Raw genomic sequence first — 19,382 nt, forward strand, 5'->3', positions numbered from 1 at the left:
GGACAAAATAATAAGAATAACTTAAAAGCATTTAATGGTCTGTGTTTTTTTCATGATTTATATATAATATGAATATATATAATATAATATAATATAATATAATATAATATAATGTTCAGCTTACACTGTCATATTTAAGTTTATTGGAATTGGTCAACTAGATAGATAGATAGATAGATAGATAGATAGATAGATAGATAGATAGATAGATAGATAGATAGATAGATAGATAGATTAATGTAAATCAGTCTTGGTGTTGTGTTTGTGTTGTTATTTGTTGTGTACTGTCCAAGTTTTTGGACAGATGCTTTGGCAACATTGTTGTTAAACTTTCATGCCAATAGCCAAAAGCACTGTGAAGAATGAGTAGAGGAGGTGCCTGGGGCTTTACAGAGGTCAGAAAGGTTAGGCGTGGGAAGGCCAATCATTTTGAAGGCACTGTTTTTGATGCATGTGAGTTTGTCTATTGGTTAGCATGGTGTAGAAACAGGGGTTTGTTTGTTTAGTTTGCCAGTGAAGATCTTTCTCCTGATTACAATTTCTTCCCCAAAACTACAAAGTGCACCTTTAAAATGACATAAAACATGATCTTGTGAAAAGTGATGCACTTTGCTAGGTTTAACTTCCCTCCAGAACATAAACAGTATATTAAGTAGTTTATATTAGCTTCACCTCCACTTCAAATGATTTGAAGCTGATGAAGTCTAAACTCAAACTATCAGTTTTATTATATTGAGCAGCTGCAGCATATTCTTCACGATTGTTCTCATTTCTTACAATAACTGACAGCTCCTTGTCCTACTGACAAGAAACAATCTGTTTATTCTGATTAACATTGCATTTCTCTTAACTCTTGTTTTTGTTTTCTGTTCCCACAAGCTGCAAGCTGTGTCACTCTCTCACTCTCTATAGCTTTCTCTTTCTCCTCCTCCTCTCTTTTTTAATTCAGGCTCCCCTCTGATATTCTGATATCACATATTGACAGATATGGATTTACATACCCTGGGCTCCGCTGGATCATTGCTCTCCTTTGTTTTTCTATCTCCTTATATCTGTTTTTCTGCAAAGTTTTATGCCTCTTCACTCTGGTCTTTTCTGTTTTTTGCTAATTATCTTGTGTGGCCTGCCCTCTTCCAGGTCACCACGATGGAGAGGAGGTCATGTGCCTTGGGCACCACTTCGTGATGACTCGGCCTGCTCAGCCTCCTGGATCCACACACTTTACATATAATATAATTTGTATCAGATATTCTGTCAATGCAATTTGTAAACTGTGATTTTGTTGTTCTGTTCTATACATGCGACATCTATTGCATGTCTGTCCGTCCTGGGAGAGGGATCCCTCTCTGTGGCTCTTCCTGAGGTTTCTTCCATCTTTTTTTTTCCCTGTTAAAAGTTTTTTTTTTTCTCAATATGGCAAATTTTCCTCACTCGATTCGTGGATCTAAGGACAGAGGATGTTGTTCACTGTAGATTGTAAAGCCCACTGAGGCAATGCGATTGTGATTTTGAGCTATCTAAATAAAACTGATTTGATCTGATTTGATTTGATTTGATTTGATTTGATCCTTAACTCTAGTCGTCAGTTTGAGGTCCCTGTAGAATGAAACAACACAGAAATGCTTTGTAAGTACAGTAAAGCTAGCAGAAGATCATGCACTGTACCAATGCATGGCTTTTGAGTGGGTGACTTAATGTGAATGTGTTTATGTGTCTGTGTGTGTATTGAAAGCACTTGTCATGTCCTTCTTATGAATGAATGTATTTTTCATGCTATGATGAAACTTGCTTTTATTTTGTCATTCTGATGTCCTTTGAATATATTCAGCCTCACTGTGATGTCTGGAATGCTACAAAACAACTTTAACAACTTGCTGTGGCCTGATGCCAGAGGAGACATGAGAGGAGCAGGGGGTGATATACAGCCTACACCTACAGGCATTTGAGATAGTCAACATGCCTAAGAGGCTTTGTATGTTTGATGTTGTTTTGCATAGTGTGTAATGGTTAAATAATAAAGAAAACTTTATAAATTTAAGGCTGGAGATACATATTCAAATCTCTCTGTTTCTTTATTTGTGTTAAGTTACTGTCCTCTTAAATAGAAAATGTTGTTCCACAGGCATGTTCATGGCACCTGGTGCAGCTTGTGACCAAAGCCTTGACCATTCTTTACAAAAGGAAACGGTCAAGCAGAAAATACTCTTTAACGCAGTATCTGTGCTGGTTGCCCTCATGTTGAAAGCATGACATACAAACACCCCCTCATAGTGAAATAAGCAAGTGATCCAGGTATCAGATGAATAATTATTTATAGAATGAGCTTCAAAGTTATGCTTGGTCACAGGGGGTATAGACTAAAATAAGAAAAAGCTGGTATGTGTACAGAGGGTAAATTAAACTGAACGGCTTGTCCTGTGTAATAATAACAAAATGCATGAGGCAATAACATTCACATCACATCAAAATGTGATTTAAAGGTAGAGTGTGTAGGATTCAGTGGCACCTAGCACCAGTGTTTGGTTTGTCCGCTCTATAAGCCATAAAAGGCTCATTTTAGGTTTCTTATTTTCAGGTGATACTAATGAAAACATAATAATTTATAGAATATTCCATTTCTAACAATAGACCCCCTACAACCTACAGTATATACTGGACCTTTAGAGTAAAACCAAGATGAGCTAAGCTGTAAAATGTTGTCAAATTAGAAAACACTTACTCGGCATTGACTGCTCAAGCATTATGACTTTTCAGTGATGGCAGTGATGTTCAGGCTCATGATAATGAGTGGCTTCTTCCATTCATGTACGGGTAAGTGAACTTAAGATTTCTACAGCACAGGTGCGGCCAAGAGGCAATGTGGTGTAAATAAAATCTCACAACAAATCAAACAACACTAGCCATATGATAATATCTAAATTTGTTTTTAATATATTTTTCATCAATATCTCATGTCCCAGCAGCACTAACTCAGAGCTCACTCCTTCTGATTCACAGCCAGCTGGAGGTTCTTAGCAGCCTCTGGTCTCGGTGGGTCTCCTCTTTGCTGTCCTGCAGGTGGAAGTATGACTAGGCTGCAGCAAGAGCATCCCACACAGCCACTAAAACCCACTTTCATGACTATGAAACAAACTTTCTACATTCCCTTCTCTGACATTGCTCTATCAGCCCTGATATCAAGGCCACTTTTGGGCCTTAGTGAAGTCTAGTGTCTTTAGGTAGAACTTATTAGATGCATATCTAGTTGCAACATAGCTAGTTGCTGTAGGGAGTGGGCCCTGGGTCCTGCTCAGCAGCTCTTAACAATGTGTTACCAGGGTGATTCAGGGTCGACTGACAACTCAATGTGCTATTCAGACCTTCAGCACCTGGTTCAGACAATAGCAAAAACAAGCTCTTCTAAGTGGCTTTGCGCCTGCAGGCAGCAGCTGAAAAAGACTGTTTATTCAAATATCAAAAGTGCTTCGGGGGATGACAGGACCATAGAACATCTGACTGGTGTGCACATTCACAAGGATCCAAGAGCTGCTTAACCATTTACTGAGTATGGATGCTTGGATGATAGGATGGATGATTTTCTGTACAATACAAACATAAATTAATATATTGCCATACATGCCTTAAATGCAGGAGAACAAAGTTAGATTACATTATTAATGCATCCAGTAGTGTTAAGGAGTCTTAAGCTCTCAGCTCTTAAGATTCTTCCCAGGTAAGTAGGGGTAGGTGCCAAACAACACCAAATAATGCACCACAGTCTGGTGAGAAGGCAAATACTCATTTAAATATTGGGTGCATGTAGACATAACCTAAGAGATATAAACAATAAGACATCTGGGTAACAATGTAGGTTTGGTTTTGATATTGGCGGGGACAGAGGAAATCACAGATATTGAACTGTGAAGAGTTTGAAAGTGCGCCCTGCCGGGAGGTTTCTAGGTGTCTGCTGGCGCCAGAAGGGCAGAAAGAGAGAGAGGAGAGCAGTTACACAAGTTAAATTACCAGGGGTGTAGTGCTATTTGTTTAAGCACTTGTTGTCATGATTTCATAAATACTGACATAATGCACACTAGAAGGAGCAGCATTAAAAAGGAATTAGAAAATATTATTATTTAAAAATATATTTAGCAGCAAAATGACCCAGTTAAAGACAGATAATTCATACAAAGGTCAAAATTATGAGTTAGAAAGTGAAAATTATTTCTTTTATATCTCAATTTCAACTAATAATTATGACTTTAACCCATACTTATGACTCTCATCTCAAGCTAATCTAATTTCAAGTTTTTTGTCACATAATTATGATCTTTTATCTCATAATTCCTACCTTTTATCTCATGATTATTGCTATTTCTCTCATAATCATTCCATACCATGGGAATATTTATTCATCTAGCTTAGTTTTAATCTTATCCTTCTCTTTAACGGGCGGTAATGTGTAGTGTGACTGCAGCAGGTAGGCTGATTGTTTGGGATGGATGGAATACCCACCGGATATTGGTGGGGACATGTCCCTAGCATCACTCCCTACCCAATCCTACGCTCATGCATCTGGGTGCATGAAAATGTAGCTTAAAGGATATAACAATAACATATCAGGGACAAATTGTCAGAATATGTTAAAACAAACGTACTGATGTGGCAGCCTGGTCTCACACAAAGAAACAGAGGGACTTGAACAGGACACACCTGGCTTTTATAAACACTCCCTCACTAAAGTTTGCCCATGATGGCAGTCAGGTGAATCTTTCCAACCACTCTGAGTCTCACAGGCTTGAGATTTTTAACAGCAGCTCAGGGTAAAGCACTGGAAATTGGAGTGAATGAGAAAGAGAGCATAAATGTGATCACCATTTACAGTTAACCAAGGCCAACAAACTCATCAAGCTGATAAATGTAGAGGAGAAGAACAGAAATGCATCGACACAGTGTGAAAAACAACACTTCTTGAAAAGAGACATCTGTTTAGTAAATAAACAGTGCACAACAGATGAGTAGGTTTTGAATGTAGCCCTGCATCAACTCTTCACAATGCATTAGTTGAAAAGATTGCAAACCAAGGAAAGCAGAGTGACAATGACTGCGACCTTAGCCTAGGGTAAAGATAAGCCTAAAGATAAAACATTTCCCGTTGAATATGGGAGAACAAGTAACAGGCAGAGTAACAGGCAGAGCTCAGTGCCCTGAGATTTGTGATGCGACTGGTTGGCCTGCACTGTCATCTGAAAGGAGTGCCTCCTCAACCCCCGTACCAAGGAGGAAACAGCCATGGACAGCAGTGAAAAAAGAAAAAGTAAGAGCAAACCTACTCAAATAACAAAAACACATCTAAAGAACAGATTTGCTCCATGCTCACATGACCTCACAAGCTCTCCATCCCACGACCTGAAAAACACCTTATCCTCAAAGAACAAGGAAAGATATGAGACCAAACCTAAAAGTAAAGGGCAACAGAGAGAGCTAATGACTGGGCCTCAAACACTGATTGCGGGTGATGGTGCTGTGAAGGAGGTAAGAAGCTTTTGCAGCAAGAAAAACACCAAAGTACTTTGATTTACCAACGATATGGTCTCTGACATCTCAGAAAGAATTTTGGACATTGTTGCTGAACATCCAGCAGCGAAATCTGTCATTTTACACACAGGGACCTCTGATGTTGTGAAACAACAATCTGTGGTAATGAAACAAGACTTTATTGATCTGTTGAGCAAAGTCAGATCTCTCTGTTTGTCAGTGGCCCTCTACCAACTGTCTGAAGAGGTGATGAGAGATTCAGCAGGCTGTTGATGTTGAACAGATGGCTCAAAGTGTGCCGCTCAATCAGTGAACTTCATTGACAATTTTAACATTTTCTGGGAACGCAGACACCTCTTCAAGGCAGATGGATTTTGCCTTAACAAGTCAGGAGTAAGGTTGTTCGCCTCACCTATAAAATAAACTTGCCTTGCCTTGCCTTGCCTTACTTGGTGTTATTAAATGATCAACAGACCCTGGTGCGTTGTCCCAGTTAGTGTGGTTCGTTTGGGCTAGTGTGAGATCTGTCAGTCAAACCCTGGTGAGGACCAAACAACCGGCCTTAGAACAATTGAAAAGGGAGATCTCGGTCCATTTCCACGCTGACCAACGACAGGATTTTTGATAATAGATAAATGATTTTAGCACGATTTCAATCACAATTACATCCATCTGCTGATTGTAAACTGCTGAGGAAGTGTTCTTGTAAGTGAACCATAAGTTGGGTATTTATGTAAAATCCTTTCAGGCAACTTATCAATGCAGGTGTTTTGTTTTAGATGTCAAAGTAATTAAAACTGCTATATTGTATCTCAGCTACTTCTCAATGTCCTTTGAGAAGTGTATGCCAGCAATTCCACATTAATGAGCCCTGAACATACTGAACAGATTAAATCCTGTAACTGAAGTTCTCTTATGTAAATAACAAGATGACTGTCTACCCATATGACCCTTGAGAGTCTACCGCCCATACGGGCTGTTGGATATGATTGTTTTTGGAAAAGTACTTCAGGTTCAGGTAAGGCAACCAAAACTGACCTCAAAGATGGGATACAAACTCTGCACCAATACAGAATTGAATACTAAACCCATTTAATAAAGATTCAATAAAAGGGTCAGATCAAGGCTGTGGGGTACATAAAGTGAACGAAATAATTTATTCCATAACAGAGTGTAGGGTATTCATAGAGTAACAGATTTTATACATAAAGGCATAAAGGTGTTGTATAAAGTAACCAAGTCATCCTCAAGTAAAAGTAAAGATATCCGCAACCCACACGCAATAGTGCTTAAGTAAAAGTCTTAAAAGTATCAAAAGTAATTCTCTGGCAATAATATTACTTAATTATCAAAAAGCAAATTACATATAGGCTATATTTAAATGTATGTTGTATGATGATCAGCTCCAATATTCAGCCTTTCTCTGATTTTTATAATAGGTGTTTTGCTTTGCTTTTAAAAAAAAAAATAAAGAAATCTGATTGCCAATGAAATAAATTCATCTTAAAAAATGTGCTGCTTTGGCTCTGATGCAGCAACCTGCAAAGTAACGTTTTCAGATAAATGTAGTGGAGTAAAAAGTATAATATTTGTCTAGGAAAATTGAGTAATGGAGTGAAAGTATCAAGTGGCAAATAATGGAAAAACAAGTAGGTCAAAATTGTACTTTATTACAACACAGTAAGTGCACTTAGATACATGAACGGATGATACACAGACAGCAAATATTTCTGTACAGCAAATAAAACCCACACAGGTCTTTTGATGTTATTCTGAACTCAGTCATCCTTTAAGAGTTGCATTTCTATATAATTATATCAATTAGGTCAGAAATATTTATTTGTTCCATAAGCGAATAAACAAGTGTATTTCTGTGTATAAGCATGTTGCAACCATGTTGACTAAAAGCATGGAAATAAAGAAGTCGCTGACTGTGGTTGGCCTATTGAGCCCCAAACAATGTCTTGGAAAAACCATTAAGCTGCAGGCATTCGATATGATTGGTGGTGTGTGAAATATAATCACGGACGAACAATCAATCAAAAATGTTTATTTAGTTTGTTTAGGCATAAAAATCTGTCAATGAAATCAATGAATATACATAGTGCACCTTTAAACTTTTCACATGAAGTTGTTTGATATTTTCTTTTTCTTTTCCTGCTTTCATTCTGTCTCTGGTGACTATACCCCACGGTGCAAGTAGCCCCGTTAATAAGCTTTGTTTTGCAAATGCTGTAGGCTAGTTGTGCTGCAGGTGACACAGGGAATTAACAGTTTTTGATACAAACAACGATGAGCAGAGGTGCTGTGGCCTGCTGGAGCTGCCTTACCTGTGAGGCCAACTCTTCTTCGCCGGACAGCCTCGCGCTGCTGCAGCGGCCTGATTAAACCCGCAGCACAGGTGTGTGACCCTCGGAGCTGCTCGCCCTCTCAGTGTTATTACACAGCGCAGGAAAATAATGTGACAAGAAGCGACCGCTCGGCAACTTTAACATAAATGTCACTCGCTGGAATGAAAGTGCCAGAGGAGGAATTAATGAGCGATATCCTGAAGCGACTGACGGGCGAGTCTGCGCTCCCTGTTTACAGCAACATCGAGAAGTTCAGACGGGGGAAGGACGGCAAGTATGTTGTCGCTGAAGACTTCCACGAAACCGTGAAAAAACGAGAACTGGTCAACGCCAAGGAACGACTCAGAGTGAGTGCTGCCTGGAAATGAGCTTATCATTTAATTGACACGAAGAAATGATGGGTATATTGTAATATGTTCGGCAGGGTCGAGAGGACACGTTCATGCCAAACACCGTTAGCCAACAGTTGGCTCATGGCAGGTAGCAGCTGCTTCCTCTGCCATGAGAAGTGTTGCAGAAATATGTCTGTGATTACATCCCACACACCACCAATCATATCAAATACCTGCAGTACAGTGTTTTTTCCAAGCTCATACTGTGTCCAGCTACATTGATTGGGTCTCAATAGGCCAACAACAGTCAGCTACTTCTTTATTTCCATGCTTTTAATCAGCGTGGTTGCAATATGATTATTAAATACACATAATTTGACTATGCACACTTCTAGGTAAAAATACAGGCCTAAATCTTGTTTTATGAGTTTTGTATTTGGCAGTAAGCATGGCCCTTTTTTAAATTCAAGGAATTGTAAATGCAGTTTGGCAGTAAGTGAGAGAAAGCAGACTCGATTCTTTCAGTCAAACTAGGAAAATGCATTAATCGATATAAAGGGTTTACGATCAGTTTCCTCAAACATGTCTTGAAGGTGCACTATGTAGTTTTGGGGAAGACATTTTCAATCAGAAGAGAAAAATCTTTATGCCTAAATAAATTAAATAATCAAACTCTCTTTGTTTTCATGAAACTGAAGTACATTAAACTGAAGTACTGAAATCATACACTGAGTTCAGAATAACATCAAATGACATGTGCCGGCTTTATTTGCTGTACAGAGCCCTGTAGAAAACTGCACACGGACATTATGATCAAATCAGGGCAAAAAAACAACACATGGCTTTACAAAACGGCTGCAGCTCATATAGTCCGCAATGGAAGATAAAGTCAAGACAAATTAAATGTTTTAGAGGTCTGACTCTATTCATCATTATCATTTTACTTGTTCCCCCGCAAAATTAAAATAAAACAAATAAAACGGGACCGGCACCTATTTGTTTCAATCATTATTTTGTTTATCTACATTTACAGGTCAGACATTTTAAGAATAATTCCAAGCATTTTGAAAGCTTACCCAACAAACACTCTTTTTATGCTTTAATGAGGCAACAACCTGATTCAAAACACTTTGTCTCAAAATGTGTTTACTGTTTTCAAATAGTATCATCTGAATATATCAAATCTGCCTGGGAGGCAGATCTTGGTGTGGAGTTGCCTGAGGTGCTGTGGAGGGAGGGGATGAGAGGATCGATCAAAGTTCAATTAATGCTCAGTTAATGCAAGGTTGCATTTGAACCAGTTCAAAGCTATACATGGGTTACATTATTCTAAAGAACAATTAACGACATGTGTGACACATGCAATATAGCAAAAGGTACTTTAGGCCACACATTCTGGTCTTGTGTTAAGATTTTCCCTTTTTGGCAGGATGTCTTCAGTTGTAAATTCTAAATATTGAACCTGATGCATTGATTGCCTTGTTTGGTTGCTCCGAGGCCTCTCTTACACTGCCACATACTGTACAGCAGACTCTTATGTTTGGTATATTAGTGACAAAGAGAATGAATCTAAAGGAATGTAAGGCTACCAGTGCTCCTTGTTTTTCTAGATGGGTTAGGGAGCCCGTCTCAGGGATACATCTTGAAAGGCCCTGTCGCAACACACGTGGGTTTTGTGAAATATCTGAAAGTATGGGACATTCTTTGTCATATGTCTTGTTTAGGCTGAAACTTTGGTGTATAAATCTCTGTCTGGTCTGTTTCTGTTGTTGTTTTTGAATGTGGGGTTTGTGTGTTGGGAGTTGGTTTGTAGTTGTCAGTCTGTTTGGTCTGATGATGAAAATCAAACATAATAAAAGGATATATATAAATATATATGAAACCTCTGTACAGATCAGGAACTTGAACACCATGTTCTCCCGCTTGAAGCGCATGGTGCCACTAATGCGACCAGACCGTAAGCCAAGCAAAGTGGACACACTTAAAGCTGCGACGGAGTACATTCGATTGCTTGTTGCAGTTTTGCAGGATACTGACAGCGTAAGTACGGCATTCATCAGAACTTGAATAGAAAGTGTCCTCTGCCAATTCCCAAGGACTGCACGGCAATTTGTTTTGAGATGGTGATAAGTGTTATTTTCTATTTGTCAGAATGATGGGACTGATTTCCTAAAGAATGCAATCACTTATGGTCAGACTGAAGGCTTGGGCAGTGACCTATGGAGAGGGGATGATGTGAGTATTGTTTTTTTTTTAGATATTGTGCAGTGGAAACAGACAAGGCAACCATGGGGATGACCCCTACATTTCTAGTTTGATATGTGTGAAAAACACAAACAAAGATGAGGGTCAGTATTTTAAAATCAAACTTGCTTTGCTTTAGTGGCACATTCAGCCAGCTCCTTCAAATTCCACTTCATTTTTCTTTGTTTCGGCTTTATTGCTGAAACAAGTATAACCTATGGGAGAAATACATTCATCAGCATTTGAGAAGAAATCAGGTGTTTTGGTTTGAGAGCAGTGGACTTTGAGATGATCACTGCCCACAGCATCTATCAATCATTCAACCTGATCAGCTGGACTGCCATAGGGAAGAGAGGAAGGGAACTCAGATAAGATCCATGTTAATCCATCTTGTATTACTTTCCATACACGTATCGACTGCAGCAGGGCTCTGCAACACAAATGTTATGTCTCGGCTGTACATCAAAATCATTGGACTTAACACGTAATTATGTGTAAAATGATTCTCCGGTCAAGTTTTTATAATTTGTGTACATTAGTCAGACATCAAGCTATCGCTTTCATTGTTCGTCTGTCTTCAGTCGTGTCACAGAATTTCCCGCCACAACAATATCTGATGGGTAACACTTCACATTGATAGCTATAAACAGTGAATAATCTAAATCTGTAAAGTAACTAGTAACTAAATGTATCAAATAAATGAAGTGGAGAGGAAGAGTAAAGTAGCAGAAAATAAAAATACTCAAGTCAAGTTCCCTTTCAAAATTGTACTTAAATACAGTGCTTGAGTAATTTGTATCGTAAGAGGGTTTCAGTCCCCTTGATTTCTAATAATCGGTATCGGCTCTGAAAAAGCCATATTGGTCGACCCCTATTAAGTACAGGAAATCTCACCCAAGAGATCGGGATCTGTATCCCATTTGGAACATTGTTATACTCTACACGTATTATTTTTTCACTAAGTTCACTTAATATTTCACTTTTTTTATGTTTTTGAGTTGCCACTGTTTGGCTTGTTCACCGGAGGGATGAAGGTCTGAAAACATTTGCTGACTTGTAGATAAATAATCACTTTCCATCTTTTATGGAGCTGAAAGAAACATACTCCCTTCAACAAGGCAATTTTTCCATTAATTGCTGGTCAGACATTTTAAGAATATTTCCAAACATTTTGAAAGCTTACCCAAAGAAGGAAGGAAAGCATAAAAAGCATAAAAGAAGGAATTATTTTTGCTGTGAAGGGAGGAGATAGAGAGGATCGGTCAAGGTTCAATTAATGCTCAATTAATGCAAGGTTGCTATTGAACCAGTTCAAAGTTATGCATGGATTACATTATTCCCACACAAAATGTGTCCTAATGGTACTGATATTTGTGACAGATGCAATGTAGCAAAAGGTACTCCGGGCCACAAGGTCTGGTCTTGTGTTAAGATTGTCCCTTTTTGGCAGGATATCTTTAGTTGTGTTTGGTTAGGTTTCAAAAAACATTGTTTGGGTTAAAATTTACCCTTTCACAACGTGTTTCAAATGGTAACTTGTTCGTATTTTTCCAGTCTTTTACCTGAATTACTTAAAGCAAGGCAAGGCAAGTTTATTTGTATAGCACAATTCAGACACTAGGCAACTCAAAGTGCTTTACAGGGGCATACAATTACATTAAAAGACATTATTAAAAACAGGTAGGAACAAAACATTAAAACAAATTAAAAATAGGAAAATAAGCTAAAATATAATGGATTTAAAAGAGACGAGACTAAAAAATAGAAGTCACAGTGCAATTCAAAGCCTTGAAAATGCTTAATTGAAAGTGGCAAACAGAAAGGTCTTCAGCCTTGATTTAAAAGAGGTGAGAGTTGGAGCAGACCTGCAGGTTTCTGGGAGATTGTTCCAGATATGTGGTGCATAATAACTGAATGCTGCTTCTCCATGTTTACTTTTGACTCTAGGGACTCAAAGCAGACCTGTACCTGACGACCTCAGAGGTCTGGATGGTTCATAACTTAGCAGCAGAACAGAAATGTATTTTGGCCATTAAACATTCAATGCTTTAAAAACCAACAGCAGGATTTTGAAATCTATTCTTTGACAGACAGGAAACCAGTGTAAAGATCTAAAAACTGGAGTGATGTGATCTACTTTTTTCATCCTTGTTAGGACTTGAGCAGCAGCGTTCGGTGGTGCATGTCAACTGACCCAAAGTTTCCCAGCAGCAACTTGCATTGTAACAGGATGATCAATGTTCTTCACTTCACCTGTCAGTCCTTTTAATGTTTAGGCTGATCCATCTATATTTTTAAATCATTGTAACTGTCATGGATTCACTATTTAAGTGATAATCATATTATTTGATATTGGAAGGATATATTTTGATATATTTTTCTTGCATGCTTTTTCCTGACAGTTGCTGAACATGTCAGAGATGGAAGATGAATTTGCTTTGCCTCCAGAACCGGTAACAGATGACGGAGATATGAACAGACTGGTGTTGCAACACTGTTTGATGCCTGCATACCAGTTCATCATCCAAGTAGCACCTGATCAGACCTCTGTAAGTCATTTAACTTTCTGAATATTGAGTCTAATTTTATGCTTGGTGTTTTTCAGCTACATTTCTGCTAAATTTCTGGCAATGTCCAGCCAGCTGACATAGTGCAGCAATTATGAAGATGCATGTTCCCAGTCAGTCTCAGAAAAAGAAAAGCCTCAGTTATGGATCAGAAAGAGAAAATCAATACACATGTTATGGCTATATATTTTTTCTACAACAGTTTTTACACTTTGTTTGTGCAGAATGCTTTTGTTGTTGTCGTCAAAGGCAACAACATATGACTCAAGACAGATAAGTAGCAGGAGACAGCATGTAAAGGAAAAAAACAACATAATAATGTAAAACAGTATTAAATTGAACATAAATGAGGAGAAAAATAAGAATTTTGGGTTTTGATGTATTTCAGGGGGGTCTTTCAGTCTGGGTTTGGTTTAGTTACATTCATTTTCTGTTCATACATAAACACACACACACACCCAAATACACGTACATATACTTATATCTGCCTTTTTTCCTCCATCCACAACAGTCTCATAAACAACAGTCATACTTGATCAGATCTCTACTGTATGTAAGGCAGAGATTTTGGTTGAATGTTGGGATCAAAGTGATTCTGAATTGCAGATAATGGGATGCTGCAGGAGGAGAACACAACAACAGGAATGTTTTCACAATAACATACAGTCCAGCACAAAAGCCCTGTAATGCTGCAGTTTTGAAGCTTATAATGTTCAGTGCTTCAAAATAGTGGGTGATTCAGCTCTGGTTATTTGAGGGCGCGCTCACACTTGGCCCGTTTGCTCCATATCATGCTGAAGTACGATAGTCCCTTCTCCCCAGTCCCCCGCTGGCCTGCACTCACATTGCTCCGGCGGCAACCAGGCCTGAGCACGGTTACCTCTTGTACATACATCATCATGTCGTAGCTAACTTTTTTGTGGCTTATTTTGTGTCATAGTTGCGTGCTTGTGCTCCTGTATGAGCAACCGTACGGTGCCGAAGCACACCACATCAAAGTGTACCATTTTTGAGCGCTGTATGGAGTGCTCACACTAGTCAAACAAAGCGGACTTTGGGGGTCAATCTAGCTTGGGCATGGTACGGATTGCCGAGTATGAGTGCGCTCTTAGTCTGTTTTGCCATAATGGTTTGCCTGACTGTACTTTATGTAGAGTTTCTGTCCACCACCTTTAAGTACAGTTGGGTGGGAGATGAGAGAAATATGAAAAGCTGGAAGCTGGGGCGATATCTCTTGATTCTGCTGTATTGATTTTGATCATTTGTTTGTAACCTCTCCCTAATGAGTCCAACAGTGTTCTCGGACTGCAATGCTAAACCAGTAGATGGCTTTTTAAAACCTGGTGCCTACATTACCCACAGTGCAACTTTGCCACTGAGTGACATTACTGGAGGCAATTTATCAGATTACATTCAGCTCCTTTGGAGCCACAAAGGGCTTAATAATACTTTGTTTTAGAGCCCATCAGATATGTTGGTTGGCTGATATTGGCCTATTACAGATAAATCGTATCGGCGTGTATGGTGATATCGGCTGATATGAAAACTTTTTGGCTTTTTAAAGAAATTTGTGCAAAAGACGATGCTTGGGGTAATTTATAATCATTAAATTTGAAATGGTGCTATTTAAGACACTAAAGTTTATTGTTAGACTGTCAAATATGCTGCCTCCATTATGTATTTATGTATATATGTGTCAAGTGTTTGATGATCAATTTTAAGGGATCACTGCTGTGTCTATCAGATGATATATCTGCATTGGTGCCAAAAATTACATATTGGTCAGGCTCTACTTTGTTCACATATGCAGTAGTACTGGAGTTGGTGGAGTTAACCTTTTGAAGTGAATTTATTGTGAGTGCATCAGTAAATGGAGACAAAGTGGCTGAGGCAGAGAGCAGGAGTCACGGTGAGGAATGGCAGGATCTTCTTGAAGCTGGGTTTATGAATGGGGAAGAATGGTGTGCACTGGCCAGGAGTAGCAGGTGGTTGAGGTTGGAGAGCAGGCAAGCAGCAGGCAGGCAGATGAGTTTGACCCTGAAAAATAAAAAAAGGATAAGTAACGTAAAATCACTTTATCTCAAAACACGAGGACAGCCCTGAAATGTCTGCTACCCCTGTAGCTGAGACAATGATCTGACAAAGAGCAGATGAAGAGCCAGAGATACACTGCTTGTCCTTGAAGGAATGATTTTTCTCCTTCAGATGTGAGTGGACAGCAAAGTCTTGACATGAGGAGTTGGCCCTCCTGTGTTGTGCCATTCATTTATAGAGAGGTTGTTTTGTCTCCCCAATGTACAGATCTGTGCGGCTGCATTGAACAGCATAAACTACATTACTCTGCTTATGCCTGGGTGTTTTGTCCTAAGGATGGACAAGTTTCTGCCTCAGTGCGTTGGTAGGTTTGAAGTCAACCGGAATATGATGTTTATTGTAGATCCTCCTGAGTTTCTCTGATATTCCTGTGACATAGGGAATGACGATGTCTTCCTCTCTGTCTGCTCTGGATCTTTTTGAGGTTTTGACAAAGGTCCAGTTTGGGTAGCCACAGGTTTTAAGTGTTTCCCTGATGTGCTTCTGTTCCTTTTCCTTCCCCTCTTTCTTTGTGGGCACGGTCTCAGCCCGATGGTTTAGAGTTCTGACCCCCAGCTTGTGCTACAGTGGGTGATGAGAGTCAAACAGCAAGTACTGATCTGTGTGTGTAGGTTTTCCGCACACCTCGATGTTGAGGCTTTTATCATCTTCAATGTGTACTGCACAGTCAAAGAAGGGCAGAGTGTCTCCCCTGACATCTTCCTGCGTGAACTTGATGTTATTGTCCACATGTTCTGTGAAGGTTTCCACTTCCCTTGTTCTTTTTTACCCAGGTATAGTAACCTTCACTGTACAGGAAGAAGGTGGTCATCAGACAGAGGTCAAGTAAGTCACAATTGTGGTCTGGGGTGAAGTTGGTTCTGCTGGGCAAAGTGCTGTCCTGTAGCAGGAGTTTCTTCACCATCTTTACAGCTTCTTGGATGGGAATGCATGTATAAAGTGAGGTGACATCATAAGAAACCATTGTTTTGGAGTCTAGTGTAATATCTCTCGCCTTATTGGCGAAATCCTGTGAGTTTTTGATGTGGTGTTGAGTGTTACTGACCAAAGGAGCTAGGATACTGGTTAAGTGCTTGGATATGTTATAGGTAACTGAGTTGATGCTGCTGCTGATGGATCTGAGTGGTGCTTCTTCCTTGTGTTATTGGTTAAATCCAAACATTACAGACACTTTAAAGCAACTCACTTAGAACAGAAGCTCTCACCTGGAGAAATAAAGACATGAACAACACAGTACGTCTATACATACAAGAAAAACTTGTCTAACAGAGAGCTCAGCCAACAGGAGAAGGATGTCAGACCCATCATCAAACTGGAATGACCATCTTTGAACAGAGGAGGTGGCCTACAGCATTACTTATCTCCCACCTACAATGCTGTACCGAGTTCCCTCCCCAGACAGCTTACCATTCACGTCTGGGCTCACCCAGCCCTAATATCCCACATTAAGGTCGGTTGGGTCAACGACTCACACGTGACCTTAATTACTCTGTCAGGGCACTCCCACACAAGGTTTAAATTCTGCAACTCCCTTCCAGTTAGTGAGAACTGAAGAAGTCTCTTGGATGAGAGGTGAAGCGTCTTCAAGACACTGAAACAAGTCCAGTTGCCTACGATACAGCACTTAGAATTACCCTGACCTGGATGATTGAGAACCTTCATTATCATAACATTTAGTTGATATGCTAAGTTAATGCAAAATCAGTTCATCCAATCTCTCGAAAATGAGACAGGCAGCATTCATATAAAGGTCTAAAGACAGACCCTTCAAACAATAAACAATCAGACAGATGTTAAATAAAATGATATGGCAGGAATACGATACAATCAGCAATCAACACTTCTGTCTTTGACTGAAACATCTGAGACATTCAAAGCATCCTCACAAGTACCTCCTTATCTGATTAGATAATTCAAGCTGAATCAGTTGTTTGTCACAGTCCTTCCTTACACACGTACCATTATGCTATTCACAGAATTATTGTGATGTGCTGCAGGTTAGCTGCCTTGGATAAAGAAATATGTCTAAAGTGGAAAGTTGAAGCTTTTGTATAAGAGATATCCCTGAGTAACTTAAACATGTTTTTAATGATTAGTTGCACTACTTAATTTTAAAGCCTTAGCCAGGAAAAATAACACTAAGAGTGCTTATGTCTTTACCTTCTTAATTCAACAGGTTTCTCAACCCTTCTGAGTGATGTTTAAAGCAGTTGGACCAATAGTGGAAACCTGCCAGGTTGGTTTTTAATACATGAATATCAAATCAGTTATCAGAGGCACATGCTCAGTAAAAGTCAGATTTCCTAATTTTTGGTATGATTTCAATAAACTAACACTGAAGCATATAAATGATTGTATCATGACACATTCTGTAAATATCAGGCTGGTTAGATCAGGGGTTATAATACCGTGAATATTATAATTATTGTTGATGCATATAATTATTATTATTGTGGAGTATACAAATGTTGCCCCCATGTGGTCTGAAAGGCGATTGAGAATTTGAATTAATTCTTCACTTGACAGTGCAAAGTCAGCACAGGACTTACTCATGGAAGACAAAGGCTGCATCCAATTTCCCAGACTTCACCTTATTTGCAGACTAGCGGACTTTGCGGGTGTGTTCTTGGGAAGTCTGCAAGTCTTTAGGGCTTTTCAAACTTACTTTTCATCCAGCCCGCAGGGGCCCCCAAGTGGTCTTTCTGCAGACTTTCAGAGAGTACTTGAGAAATATGTAGAAGTAAAGATTATAGAGTAAATCTAAATGATTTTATTATTATAGTCTTCAGGTCTGTCTATCAGTGGCTTATATTTGCCGTGCCGTCTCACGCACTCTCAGGCTTGATGTGATGACAGTGAACACATCACGGTATGTACAACTGAAGTCCACAAGGGCTCAGTCTGCAAGTCCAGAGGGTGGACATCTGGATGTAGCCAGGGTGACATGTCCAGTAGCAAAATCACAGGTGTAATAAATCAAAGTAATGAAGGCTGAATTCTATTTTGCTGCTTCAGTTTCAGGGTCCTGGTCCTGCTGGATCATTGTCAGACTATCACTTGAATAGACCAGAGCCATCTTTTCTTTCTATGACAAGTCAAAATGGCTGCTGTGATATTGCGTCCTTTCAGTGCACTAATTAATTCAGTTTTCCAACCACAGTAAATGTTGCAATGTTAATTGACCTATTCAATGTTAAAACCCTTATATCATCCTGCTACCACTACACTGACCCTGTACTTACAGGTCCAGTACACTGACACTGATGTTTAAAGTTATTCTGGCTGATTAGACATCTGCTGGTGGTTTACTGAGGTCACTGAACTCTTACATATAGAAGTAATTACCCCTCTTTGACTTTTTCATGCTTATTCTTTAACAGCACTGGAACAAAGTAGAACAGATTTTTGAATAGTAATTTGCTACAGATATGAAATGCATTGTTACAGTGCCCTCTTCTGGTTGATTGTTTGAAATCTGCATCACTGTTAGGTGGTATCAGCAGTGTGCACTGATGCCTCCCATGATGAGAACTTACAGGGATATCAGGGTGTACTGAGAACAGTTGCATCAGTGCAGTCGCTGAATCACTGAATTTAGTATTTGTTTTAAGTGAACGGTGTGTTTTTTAAAGTAATTCTTTCTTTTTCAGGGACCTGTTGCTTTGAAGAAAGGATTTTTCTCGAAGAATATGCAATTTTATTTCTTATTTAATTTAGCTTTTGAAATTTAAATTTTGTTTGAGTAAATATGAATGTGTTTTTATTTTTGTTTTACAAACTGTATCCTTGGCAGTCCTTAAATAAAATGTACAAAACAGCTTCTGTTTTTTAAAATTTCTACTTGAGAGGATTTGTTGTCTCCTGTAATAATTCAACTTTACAACTCTACAATACAACCCTTCATGGTACCAGTACTTGATAAATATTAAATGAAAATGATAAGCTTTCATGAATTCTCATTTGAAGGGAGAAACTTGCGCCAAGATGACTGAGACTTTCTGGCTCTCATAAAGTTAATTTGTCAATATAATTGAATGCTGTGTTTGAATGTTTTATGATGTTAACGCTTTCATTTTCTCAATAGGTGGTTGTTGCTGCTCCTCACTTCATCAGGTATCACAGAATGTGTCAGAACAACAGAACATTTATTTTCCAAACTGCACAAATGCTACCGAAAAACACGTTTCTCTCTCATTTTCGCCTAATCTCCTGGTTAGACATCCATGGTATGATACAAGGTCTTGCAGCTAGGGTCACAGGTGGAGGAGAGGCAGTTATGA

General features: G+C 39.0%; 1 protein-coding gene across 2 annotated transcripts; it reads left to right on the forward strand.

The window, feature by feature from the left end:
- The first annotated feature begins 7,880 nt into the window (after positions 1 to 7,880).
- figla (folliculogenesis specific bHLH transcription factor) lies at positions 7,881 to 18,920 on the forward strand. Of its 2 annotated transcripts, XR_014623154.1 has the most exons (7): positions 7,881 to 8,212; positions 10,091 to 10,237; positions 10,349 to 10,432; positions 12,844 to 12,990; positions 15,876 to 15,927; positions 17,279 to 17,338; positions 18,753 to 18,920. XR_014623154.1 is itself a non-coding variant. In XM_084360235.1 (6 exons), the coding sequence occupies exons 1-5, from the start codon at positions 8,012 to 8,014 to the stop codon at positions 17,294 to 17,296; spliced, it is 597 nt and encodes a 198-aa protein (XP_084216361.1). In that variant the 5' UTR covers positions 7,883 to 8,011; the 3' UTR covers positions 17,297 to 17,338; positions 18,753 to 18,920. The 2 variants fall into 2 exon arrangements, 1 of the variants encoding a protein (XP_084216361.1); XM_084360235.1 differs by lacking the exon at positions 15,876 to 15,927 and having other exon boundaries at positions 7,883 to 8,212.
- The last annotated feature ends 462 nt before the right edge of the window (positions 18,921 to 19,382 follow it).

This window comes from Pagrus pagrus, assembly GCF_965226575.1.
Source record: "Pagrus pagrus genome assembly, chromosome: 8".
NCBI classification, from domain to species: domain Eukaryota; kingdom Metazoa; phylum Chordata; class Actinopteri; order Spariformes; family Sparidae; genus Pagrus; species Pagrus pagrus.

What these genes read in the sequence shown, in the direction of transcription:
- figla (XM_084360235.1), top strand. Translation starts at nt 8,012, where the DNA reads ATGTCACTCGCTGGAATGAAAGTGCCAGAGGAGGAATTAATGAGCGAT. An exon ending in TTTTGCAGGATACTGACAGC is followed by an intron (nt 10,238 to 10,348) that starts GTAAGTACGGCA and finishes TCTATTTGTCAG; the next exon opens with AATGATGGGACTGATTTCCT. An exon ending in ACCTATGGAGAGGGGATGAT is followed by an intron (nt 10,433 to 12,843) that starts GTGAGTATTGTT and finishes TTTTCCTGACAG; the next exon opens with TTGCTGAACATGTCAGAGAT.